Source organism: Pundamilia nyererei, unplaced genomic scaffold, assembly GCF_000239375.1.
Source record: "Pundamilia nyererei isolate P.nyererei 1_Seehausen unplaced genomic scaffold, PunNye1.0 scaffold00094, whole genome shotgun sequence".
NCBI classification, from domain to species: domain Eukaryota; kingdom Metazoa; phylum Chordata; class Actinopteri; order Cichliformes; family Cichlidae; genus Pundamilia; species Pundamilia nyererei.
In genome coordinates, this window is record NW_005187495.1 from 1,282,569 (window position 1) to 1,296,007 (window position 13,439).

General features: G+C 38.4%; 1 protein-coding gene across 2 annotated transcripts in view; it reads left to right on the forward strand.

Moving 5' to 3' along the window:
• Positions 1 to 13,439, forward strand: part of LOC102192418 (gamma-aminobutyric acid receptor subunit gamma-3-like) — a 181,086-nt gene that overhangs the window by 157,950 nt on the left and 9,697 nt on the right. For both annotated transcript variants that reach the window (XM_005739842.1, XM_005739843.1), the window contains exon 9: positions 12,260 to 12,453. In XM_005739842.1, the coding sequence (XP_005739899.1) occupies positions 12,260 to 12,453 (194 nt within the window). The remainder of the gene's footprint in view (positions 1 to 12,259; positions 12,454 to 13,439) is intronic.

Below are 13,439 nucleotides of genomic sequence, written 5' to 3' on the forward strand. Positions count from 1 at the left end.
GAGGGATGGTTATATTGTGTATCTGGAATGAATTTTTGGTCTCTACGTCCATCCCATGGGGAATGGGAGCAAAAACAAAAGTGTTGCGTTTATATTTTTGTTCAGTGTAAATAAAGCCATGAAGCCTCACATTACTTGCAAGGGTTTTTGGACCATTTTGCAATCCCCACATGTTCATGCCTAAACGCCAATGAGAGACTTTGTATTGAATTGTTCAAGTGTGGTCTGAATAAGACTCTTCAAATGGAAGAAAAACTAGATGGTGCTGGGAAATTGATGAAGATGCAACCACTAGCTGGTGGTACAGTGGCATTTATTCATTGATTCAAGACTTTCGTAGCTTTTTAATGAGAAAGAAAAGCAATATTGTGATTGCTTCCCTTTTGTCAGAGGGGGTTAGACTCTCTAGGAATTCAACTGTGGCTTTTATAAAGGCTGTTGTGACCATTATCCCAATAAGTCCTCTGAATTTAAAGCTAGAACGTGTCATTTTTAACTCCCCCAGATCCTAATCAGTCCATTAAGGTCCATTCCGGTAACAGAAGTTCAGTACTGATCACTTTAAGGCACAAACCACAAGGGTACAGCTAAGCACTCCCTGTAGAGCATATAATACAGGCTCGTCATCCAGTAACTGAAGTAAATCTGTTTTCTGATCTGATGACCCAGTGACTATGGTAGGGCCCATTTAAACACAAAAACTACCACATTTTTCAAGTGCTGTCTGTGAATCGAAAACTGGAATTGCACATTTCTTGTGTTGCCAATGTTTTGTTGGATCATCCATCCACCTCAATCTCCTCCATCTGAGGACTGTCACTTCTCCTTTGCTTCCAAAAGAAAAGATTTTTAATTTATAACGCCACTAGAGAACTTATCACTTGAAGAGGAGCATTTGTCATTTGGGGGCATTTGCTAAACCAGCTGATACTGATTGTTTTTCTCAGTTTGACAGTCTCTAGCACCCACAGCTCCACTCTGGACACTTGTCATTTTCTTCCCAAGAAATGCTCTTCAAACCCAAACAACAAAGTGTTTGGTTAGTACACATGATGTATAATGTTCAAATAGTAATTTACTCAAATCCAAATGGAAATATTCTAAAACTCTGAGTTACTTTATCTCCAATATTCAATTTTGAAAAGCACTCTTAAACGCTCCCTTTTCAACAGTGCCAAAAATGTTAGCCATAAGATAACAATTGTGTTAATTCTTATATTGTAATTGTAACACAAATTTAAAGAAGTTATTTGTGTCCAAAGTTGCTTAAATGTCATCTGACCATCAGAAGATACGCAGCTGAGTAAATATATTGTAGAGAGTAGACTCGCATCAGGCTATTTACTCCCAAGTGTCTCCTTGGTCAGAGGGCATGTAGGGCCATTTGACTGATTACACGTCTGGGTCGGGGCTTTAAGTCAGGCCTCTTCAGTCTGCGGGAAACACCTTTAATCACATTAGATTGAAGTTGCTGCGTGTAGCATTTTAACCTCAATCACCAGCACATTAATTTGAACACATCAGCATAATTACCATAAACAAACAAGGCTCTCACCGAGCAGACTGTCAGCTCTTATATATACTGTATTGTACTTTGTGTTGATGCGGTGGAAAGCCTGCCAGAGTGCTGCATAGCTCAAATCATGAACACCCTGAATTTTGTAAACAATACCAACTTTTAATCCGTTTCAACTATTTCAACTGCATAATTTCAATTTCACTTGTCAGAACACATATATGTTTTTTGGGGGGTGGCTTTGATCTCTAATCTTTTTGTAGCATTTCTGGCTATTTAAAAGAAAATATACCGATAGAATACAAACAGCCTTTATGATGGGATGCAAATCTGGTTTTGAGGCAAAAATATCAGAAAGAGTTATCATTTGTTTCACAAATTTGATTATCAGTTGAAGAGCAACGAGATGGCAATCACAAAAAAGCCAAGTTCAAGACTTCAGTAACAACAACACCATCATGGCATCACCCTGGAAAACAAAATTGCCTGTTATACAAGCTACAGCCTCAAGGGCTGAAAGACTGAGCCAAGGTAGAACTGTCGAGACTCTGCAGTAGCCCTGATGGACAATTGAGGCTGGCTCCAAAAGTGATTCGATCAATAAATTCACATGCTTAGGTCTCAGTCACAGAGGCATAGAGGCTGATCGGGGGCCTTAAGTGCTTCAGTCAGATAAATATCAAGCTTACAGCCTCAGCATATATACATTTTTGCAACTGATCCATTTGGAGTTTGTTTAGCCTTAAGATTAGGTGTGATAAGACAGGCAGCTGTAGCCCATAGCTGGCTGCTAGCCATCACGTTGGTTAATTTGAGTCTTTGAACTGGACCTGTATGCATAGGTTCAGTTTGGTCAGTGCAAGTCATTTATTTAACACTAGCACACTGCAAAAACTCAAAATCTTTTATCAATCTTTTAATCTTGAACCTAGAAAATTTTCACTTGTTCCGTTGGCAGATTTTTTCTCTAAATACAAGATATTTTTGCTTGAAATAAGTGAAAAATCTGACAATGGAACAAATGAAAACTTTCTACTTTCAAGATTCACTGTCTTAAAACAAGTTCATATATCTTAATGAAATATTACTCTTTAGCTGATTGTGTCTTATTTTCATTTCATTTCATTTCATTTCATTTATTTGTTCATTTTCAGGCACAACAAATACCTATATTGAACATAAAATGCACAAAACAAAAAACAAAAATTGCCTGAAAAAGGAGTGGGACGAAGAAAACTTATTAAATCCCACCCCTATACTCACTCATCAACAAAAAAAACAAACTTCCCGCAGCTACGCCCATCATTGCATCAACAGCCCCGGGCACATACAAGCATCTAAACGGCAGCTCGCAAACAACAATTAGAGCCTTCATAACTGAATACAGAATATATAAATTATAAATTGCATTACCACAGGTAACAGGCAGTAATAACTACAAGTAACAAACACACATACATATACATACATATATATCTACACACACATGTACATATATGTACATACATACGCACACTTTTTTTTTTTTTTTTTTTTTTTTTTAATCCATACCAGCAATGGTAAGAGAACAGACATTACAGAGCACACTAAAAGCATCATTGAGTATACTGTGACCAGACCAACTGTTTGTAGAGAAATTTAAATCTATGAATATTTTTGCATTGTTTCAATTGTAAACTCAGACTGTTCCAGATTTTCACACCACATACAGACACACAAAAACCTTTATGGGTTGTTCGAGTTCTGGGTAATTTGAATTCTCCAAAGCCTCTCACATTATAAACCTTTTCTCGAATTTCAAATCTAGTTTGTAAATTTGCCGGTAAAAGTTTAGTAAAAGCTTTATACAAAATTATGGATGTATTGTAATTAACCAGATCCTGGAATTTAAGTAACTTTGCCTGAAGAAAGAATTTGTGAGTATGATCTAGATAACCAGCCTTGTGAATAATACGCAGTGCTCGTTTCTGTACTGTGACTAATGGATTAGTTGTATTTTTATATGTGTTTCCCCACACTTCCACACAATATGTAAGATATGGAAGAACCAGAGTACAGTACAGAGTACAAAGTGCATCTTTATCAAGGTATGGTTTCACTTTGTTCAAAACTGCGAGGCTTCTGGAAATTTTGGTTTTTATGTGTCTGACGTGGGGTTTCCATGAAATTTTGTTATCAATTACGACTCCCAAAAATTTGTTTTCACTCACATTATCAATTGGTACACCTTCAATGATAATTGGTAATTCTATCTTATATTTTAAATTACCAAAAAACATTGCTTTAGTTTTATTTATATTTAATGATAATTTATTTATGTCCATCCATTTTTTTATTAATTTTAGCTCCCTGTTTATGGTCATTACAAGATCAGTATAATCATCGCTACTGAAAAATATGTTGGTGTCATCTGCGAACAGTATGAGTTTAAGTACTTGAGAAACATCAAAAATATCATTTATGTATACATTGAAAAGTTTTGGTCCCAACACTGACCCTTGGGGAACACCACATGTAATACCACGTTTCTCTGAGTGGTAATGCCCTATGCTAACATATTGTTCCCGACCCGTTAGGTAACTTTTTAACCAGTTACCAGCTTTCCCTCGAATACCATATCTTTCCAATTTATCCAATAATATTGAGTGATTGATTGTGTCGAAGGCCTTTTTGAGATCAACAAAAATACCAACTGCATATTTATTTTTATCCAGTGTATCAGTAATTTCTTCTACTGCCTCAATTATCGCCATTGAAGTGGTTCTTTGCGCATTTTAAGTGCAATGAGATATTTATGACTAGAAATAAGACAAATATACTTGGTAAGATTTTGAGTTTTTGCAGTGCATTGCACACTATATGAATTCAGCTCACTAACCAACCTAGCATTACCTGATAAATTTGCACTCCATTCTATCATGCAGTTGCACTAAATGTAAGCAAAGAAACAAGAACCAATAACAACAAAAACCACATGGCTGCAATCATAACGCTGACAAAGTGTGCATTCCAATAGGAGAGGCTACATCCATCTTTCATTTACAACTTTTGATCAAGAAAGATTCATAAATACAATGCTGAGGTTTATTTCCAGAAAACAAATAAAATTCAGTATCTTTTAGTTTTTCAGTTCAAAGAGAGAAAGCTCTATAGTCTCAGTCACAGTGAAAACTCATGCAGTCCTGTGACCCGGCCACTGATCCTCCACTGGTACTTCTCTGTACTATTTATAGACACACCAAGCTGTGGTCTGTTCCACCTGGCTTACCCCTGGACACAAAACAAAGGTCAGTGTCTGGTATTTGTTAACATATTGTGGCAACAGCCAGTACCAACCAGACATGTATGACAGTTTTATGCCAACTGTCATGCGTTTGAAACCTCATGAACAAAACCAGAAAATCTGTTCTTTCTTGCTGCTGTGATCACACCGCCGAGATTATTTTGCACTCGCATTGATGTGTCAGTGGCATATTTGCTTTCTACAGGCATATGCACTGGAGCTTTCTCACTTCTTTGCGGCGGCACTTTGTTTTCCGTTTGTAGATGCGAGACGCCGTGTGGTTCAGGAATCACCCAGTTGCTATGGCATCATGTAGCGCCAATTTCCCCAGAATGAATTAATCTATGCAAAGACAACCCGCGACCTTGATTTGAAATAGCAGCCAAATAAAAAAGAAAGGGAGGAAAGGCACTGCCAGAGCTCGTGCCGTTTTATTGAGATCGTACTGTTTTCAGCATCTGATCAGATAGTGGGATCTAAGGTATGAGGACAAGAGTTTTTCATTTACCTAGTTGAGCACTTAAATCTAATGAGCAGCGATGAAGGGAAAGTCTAGACGAGCACTAGACCAGAGGAGGTAGCTGGAAATAGATGGGAGCAACTCGTCTCTATGGAAACCACAGGCAAAAACAGTGGCACACACACACACACACACACACACACACACACCACCACCACCACCACAAAAGACATGTAGGAGAGAAGAGGATGAAAGAGACCGAGAAGAGAGAGGGGAGAGGAAGGGTGAGGTGCGGTGTGGAAAGAAAAGAGGGGAGGGAGAGGGAAAAATGGCGAGCCCATGACAATGATGTGTATGTGTCACAGCAGTCGATATCGATGCCCCCGGTGGGCATTACTGTCACTGGGCTCATCTCTCTTAAAAAGAATTGATTTCATGTCGCCAAGCGAACACAGCGGTCTCCCTTAAGGCACCATGGGGAGTAATTACTCCACGGTGCCATTAATGACACAATAACACACAGTTAAAAGTTACCTCCAGACAGATCCACACAAACAGCTGTGAAAATAATGATGACAAAGGGCATCCTATCAGAATTTCAGAATCTTCTTGCATCCTGCTCATCAGCCTTCGCAATGAAGATCTGGAAATCTCAGCAGAGAACTGGAAACACTGTAACTGATCAATGCAAACGTAACTCCTGCAAAGTTAAATTGTTGTAATGAAAATATACTCAGAGCTCTTTTTGTTATTAGGTACACCTTGCTAGAACCCTTTTTGCCATCTTAAATGCCTTAAGTCTTCATGGCATAGACTTACAAAGCAGATTTATACCCATATGACATGATGGGTTTGCAGTTTGTCAGATCCGGCACAAATCTTTGGTTCCAAACGGCTGTTTGGGATTAAGACCTGGTAACTGTGGTGGTAATTTGTGTATGATGAACTCATTGTCATGTTCCAGAAGCCAATCTGAGAGAAAATTATTTTTAGTGAGGTTGCAAGCAGCCAATAGAAAATGCACACATGAGAAGGAATTGACGTGATTGGCAACAACACTCCAGATGAAACCATGCTTCATGTTAGGACCCTACTTTAAAATGTCACAACAGAAATAAAAAATCATCAGACCAGTCAGTGTTTTCTCCCCAGTCTTGCAAGCTCCACCAGGAAGTCCACCCGTCTTTCCTTCGTCCCGGTGCATGCTTGATACAGCACATGTGCATTCAGTGCCACATAATTGATCAGTGGACTTTGATCAGTGGGTTTCACTCATCAGTGGGTTTCACCCACTGTGGAGTTTTGATGAGTTACTCGCATCAGCATGATTGGGTGAATAAAGTAAAAACCGTTCTGACAGCTCAGAGTAGAAAAGAGCTATAAAAGCACTAGTCCATTTACTATTTTAGTTACTGCTGCTTTGTATGCAGCTCAAAGCTGTTTGAGCAACAAACATGCTGATGCCAGAGAATGAATAAGCCTGCAGCTCATTGGATATTTTCTGCAAAACCCTAAAGATGGTTGTATGGGAAGATCCCAATAGATTGTTGGTTGGAGACTTGTCTGAGTATTTCAGTAACTGCGAAAATGACAACAATCACAGCATTTTACTGAGATCTACTTTGTAGACAGAAGAACTCAAATGTAATAGAAATGAACAGACATTACGTTGGCCTCGTAGTCTTTTAAATAGCAAATAGCTAACAGGACTGAAAGACAAATAAAGGGTGTTAGGAAGGTTTTTGGAATTCCATGGTGGATGTTAATCTCTTGGAAGGTCAGATAGAATAGGCTTTTTGTTTTGCTGTAGTTTTTTTTTTTTTAATGATTGCTCTAATTGCCCATTTTTTAAATTGGATGGACTTTTTGACATTTTTACTGTGAGGAATATTATTACGTAAAATAAATCAACACAATTAGTTAAATACAACCATTATACAATTCTGAACATGGCTGTTATTACTATTTTTTAAGAGCTTGGTTACCTCCCAAAGTAACGTGCTCTCCAGTTACGGTGATCATGCACAAGCTTTTAGCAGGTGATTGGCAGTTATTGCCCGACATGGCTATTACACATCTTCAATTCAGTGTGAGTTTTTTTTTGCTGTAGGGGTCAAGCTAATGCAAGCGTTCCAGCCTCATTTCCATCACTCATCACTGTCATTAAAAGAAAAGTGGACTGATGAGAGCTCTGCCTCTCCAGAGGCCGACTAATGACCACATTCTGTACATCAGTCAGGATGTTAACTGTCAGCATGACGCGGCCTCTCACTATAACAGTCAGGAATAAATCGCAGTGGAGAATGCCGCTTTAACATTTCGCTATTACATAATCACAGAGTCCAATTTCTTCTAAAGAAAAATTAATTGTTAGACACAGTTAACTAGACATGTGACATGATAGAAGGCTAAAATAGTAGATGGCATGTTAAAATTTAAAGAGGAAATCTTTATCTCCTAATTGAATTTTAAAGTAGCATGTTATTAACTATTGTCTGTTTTAATTTGGTTTAGAAAAAGGAGGTCATAGTTTTTGTATTACTACATTTGATTAAATCCAGAAACCAGAGTCTAAAATGTCCCCAATCTAAAGACTGAGGTTTTTTCACTACTTTGTTTTTTCCAAATTAACTTTTTTATTTAACCATACAGACTTTGTGTTTAAATTTTGACTTCTTCATAATTATTTTGACTCATAGGTCTTATCTCCTTAGACACTGACTGATGTCAACATTGCAGCAGTAATATTGATTGAGATCAATGCCATCACATTTTGCTACTACTTAATTATTAACGCATAAGTATCTTGTGAATAGTCATTATTTTTGTTCAGTAACCTATTTATTTATTTGACAGACACTGTGGCTGTTAAGTAATATCCCGGTTGTAACCATGTTTTTATATAATATAGAAGAGAGCCTAATTATTTATGTCCATTTATGATTCATTATCCATGTTGCTGTATATCTGCGCAGGTGTGTCTTTGATGTCTTTACATAACAGAGAGTGTCTGTCAGTTCTCTGATCTCTGGTAATCTGATCTCAGGCATTATTAATGTGTTACGGCTGTAGTGACCACACAACAGTATATTATTATTAGAATTTGTAGAATTACAGTTTACATTTCAGACCTGCATGAGACACGTGGTGCCACTGTGGACCTGTGCTAGCAAAGATTAGCAAGCTCTGGTCAGGCACTCATCAAAGACAGGCACTCATTATGCTCAGCATTGCACAACTATGCCGATGTTTTCACTCAACAGCAGCATTATGTTCTCTGCCACTGCTGCTGTTATATAACTGAAAGTGGCAGTGGCATTTTTATATTTTGTGGTTGAGTGGGTCAATAGCTCAAAAACGAATTTGAATTTCAGGGGAAAAACAGTATAACAGACTGTTGAAAAAAATGCCTGCTTTTGACAGGTTTATAAAAAAAATTTTTACCAGTCAATAGTTAACACTTTATAGAACCCCCAAGGTTGTATGGCCTAAAACCTATCGTATATTTATCACAACAAAATCAAAGAAAGCTTTTTAAAAATCTTATTCCATATTTCCAAAACCTCTCTTTGTGAATGTTCAGGTCCCACTACTTTCCTCATCTCTAGTAGTTTCTTGTTAATTTGAGGAATTTGGAAACGAAGAGCAGCTATTATTTTTAACATTTACACAACATTTACAGCCATGTTGTCACGGTCCGCAGTGGCAGACCGTGTGGAGAGTGTGAGGAGGACTCAGGTGCAGACACAAGTGAGGATACGGGAGTGAACTTTAAACAAAAGCGAGCCTTTTATTGTGGCTGATGAACACAAAAGAAACAAACAAGAATGAGGGCAGCACAAGAGATGTAACTAAACAGAAACATAACTATGGTAAGGCTATGGCTTGGAATACAAAAGACTATACAAAACACGGAGGGTGGGAACACAGACGACGCGACACAGACTACATGAAACACAGAGACTAAATACACATGAGGGATGATCAAGGGAAGTGGCCACACATGGGAGCACAGCTGACACACATGAACCTAACGACAGGACAGGAGAGGTGAAACTAAATACACTGACATTGAATACAGACTTTCAAAGTAAAACAGGAAACATGAAGATTAGACATGACATGAACTAAACATAACCATGCAAACATGACTTTTGACAGGTAGACGCACGAAGCAGGTAGACGGAGTACAGGGGAAGATGACAGAAGTGACAGCATGAACTTGACAACACAAGACACACAGACATAAACACATGAAGGGCAAGGGAGGCTTAATACAAGGGTAATATAATTACAAATGAGCTGGAATAACTTAATGAACCTAAACAAACAATAAACATCAAAATAGACTAAACACAAAACACTGGGTCGCACGACCCAGGACCATGACACATGTGACAGGCTGGCGACCTGTCCAGGGTGTGCCCTGCCTCTAGATACACTAGCAGATACAGTAAGCAGAAGATGGATGGATGGATAAAAGTGAGTTTTCAAATTGTCCAGTCATAAAAATATGAAGCAACTACACCATGTTAGTCATAGCCTATGTCCCCTTGTGCCTTATTGTGTTAGCATTGATGTATACAGAAAAAGGGCTAATCTTAGTCTCCCTAGATATGGGTTCAAATTCCCAAAGTAGGTAAGGTTGTGGGGGGACAGATTTTTCCATTTTAACTGCATTAACAAATTGGCCAAAAATAAATGAATAATTACATTTCCAGAAGAAGGTTGTTATTGTTTTAATAAACCTTAAATTTTAAATATTTAATGAGCTGTTTTTATATAGTGTTTACTGCTGTTATCTGACAGAGTTGGCCCTCATATCGCTAATTTAGCATATACTTCAAAATAAAAGACTTTATTTTTAGTTGGTCTTTTGTTTTAAAAGAAAAATGGAATTCTTCCAAAAAACATAATATACGGAGATGCTACAATAGCCAAAGTGCAAACGCATATGGAGGAAAATGCAGGGGTCATAAGAGGTAACCCTGTGCTTAATACGGGGACTTGGTATCACCAGGCCAATCCCACTTTGAGACCCAATCAGGACAGAGTCCCATATGATACAAGAGACGTCAGTGCTCTCAGATACCTAATGTAGGACATCCTTACCTGCAGATACCAGTTATACCAGACTGGTATCTGCAAACAGCAGAACTTCAGCCTCCAAGACTCAGCTGGATTGGCTTTACATGCAGCCAGGAGCAGCTGGAAGAGGCTTTCAGTCATAAGTCCAAGTCTAAAACAGTGGAGAACCTAAAATGTGGGTACTGAAGAGAACAACACAGCTAACACAGATAATAATCATACAACTGCTAAACCAGACAAGATTATCCAAGACCTGCAGGAAGAAAGAAGTACTGCAGAGCTGTGTGTGCAGTCTTCAACCTAAACCACTGAGACTTCACACACAGACAGGCTGATCTGCTCATCCAGGGAAGGAACAGCGACACCTGAAAGAGCAGCAGAGGTCCAGCTGTGAAGTTACTGAGCTTAAAAGTTAAGCTCTGCACCAATGAGACCCTTCTTTGAAAAAAAAAATTAAACGCCACTGAATTTGGACCAAGAACTGCATAAAACCAAAGCCTCATACTTTTAAGCATGAGGCTTTGGTTTACATAAAGTCATGGAGGAGCAAAAACAGGAAAGCAGCAACATCGCGGATGAGCTTTCAAAAGAAGAGGCAAAGAAGACTTTGCATCTGCAGGAGACCCTGCAATGAAAGCAAGAGAACAAAACCATTATCACCATCATCACTGGCTGAACACGAGGCCCGAACTAAGATCATGTCAGAGAGAAAAGTCCAAAAGGAAGTAGCAACCATGGCTAATTAAATCATTCACTTCACTGACCTCAACACAGTCATCAAAATGATGATTATATGCAACTACAAAGCTTTTTAGACTTGGGTTTACGCTCTGGATTAAGTTCAGATGCAACTTCAGGTTTAGGTTTAGGTCGGAAAAGCTGTTTTTTTTCCTGACCTGAAGTAAAGTGTTTCCAGTGTCTGAACACAACTGTGAAAAGTGCAGAGTTTTTGATGGGAAAACATTGTCAGTGAACACATCACTGATATAATCAATGATAATGTATTTGAGAGCATATTTGCTGTTTGCTGTTGAGCTGTTTCTTCAACAGCAAACACCGAAAACTGATATTTGGTTGTTTATAAAGAGACAGGACTACATCAGGGCAGTTCAACTTTGGCTGAATGAGTGAATTATTGGATATGACCAATAAAAAAGCATAAAAATAAAATATCAGAATAGTGATGAGTCATTTTGGTACAAAAGGTAAACAGGATAGAAAGAAATGTTTAAAAAAAATGTAGAATTTAAATAAACTGTACTTTTTGCTGTTTTTTTTGTTTTTTTTTACTAAAAAAACAGGATTCTTTTTATTTTTCGTAGTTGTTTTCTTAAATATACTGTATTCCCCATGCAAACAAGGTATTTGCAAGGAATCTCCATGTGTGTCACTCTTTTTTGGCCATCTTAACAACTATTTGTCCGATTGGTCCCGAATCACATTCCTTTGCAGATATACAGAAATAACAAAAACAGGAATGTGCTTGCTGAGTTGTGGCTGCACTACTTGCACCACTCCAGAGACAACTCAGGATCCGCCTCATAAGCCTCTGTGTAATAGAAGTGCTTAACCCACAGATCTCTTTTTGAAACATCATTTTGATCGTAAGTGGAACGAGAGAGAATAAAAAGAAAAATTACATTGAATCATTTGATAATTACGACCGCTCTGCTGCACCACCCTCAAAACGTATCCCGCTGTGGGTGTTTAATAGAAAGGATTGATGCAAGACTGGGGACATCTACCCAGAATACCCCATGTGCATTATTAATAGCGATTAATAAAGTGCTGCTCACATGTTACATAATCACTGACATCCACATGGGTCATCCTACTGCTGACCAGCAATTCATCGTGCATGCTTTGTGAAGTGACTCTCCTTCCTATCCTCATGCTTCTGTTACTTTTGCAGGAATCACCACAGTGCTGACCATGACCACGCTGAGCACAGTGGCCAGAAACTCTATTCCTAGAGTGTCCTACGTAACCGCCATGGACCTGTTTGTCACCGTCTGCTTCATGTTTGTCTTCGCTGCCATGATTGAGTACGCCATGCTCAACTACTACTCCTACAGTATACGCAGACCTCCCCCAAAGAAGAGAATGGTAAGCCTGTGGTGAGTGTATGAGTAATGAGTAGCAAAAAGGAGGACCGCGTGCATCAAACTTGCATTCTTTCTAACAACCACCAGACTTATTGTTTGCAAAAAGGAGTGTGATTATATAGAAGGCTATGAGAAAACAGGCCTATGTTTCACTTGATTTATGAGCTCTGTAAGCAGTTTTTCAGTAGGTTTATGGTCTCAATCACTCGCTTGAAGTCTTATTCAATCCAACCTGAGGTTCATTTTGTAAATTATGGTCCCATTTAGAGTAAAACAGACAATAAACCAGGGTATGTTAGGGGACAGCTATATTGTGATGGACTTGTCACCAGAGATGGGTGGTAACGCGTTACTGTAATCTGATTACTTTTTTCAAGTAACGACTAAAGTAAGGGATTACTATTGCAAAAATGGTAATTAGATTACCGTTACTTTCCCGTAGGAACGCTGCGTTACTGCGTTACTAAAACGAGAATGTCTTATGACAGTGACGTAAGCGAGTGCGCCGTTCGTGGCAACAGCTGTGTGCAGATCAACAACGGATAATATATCGAGTGTGGGAGAGAGTGTGAGCGTGCAGCGTTTAAAGCGTGGAAGTACTGACCTTACTTTGAGTTAGATTCCATAAAAAGTGACAAAAACATTAGTGTCCGTTGTGCATGGGAAGAAAACTTCTTTTTACAGCGAAAAAACCCCCTAAACTTCCGAGCAAGCTCCGAGTGCGCGACGACGTAATGGGAAATTCACAGAGAAACTCGCGGATTCTTCCACTGATGTGTAGAAAATAGGTTTAAACGTTAAACTAATTTATTCAAGTCAGTGAATGTTGCATATAATTACATTTTTGCTTGATACATAAAATTAAAAGATTAAAACTAACAAAACAAGTTTTAAAAAGAGACTTTTCCATTTGATTACATTTTGTATGATGGATTATGTAGAAAAAGTAGAATTGGGCTGAAAGATCTATCGCTTTATCACCTATTC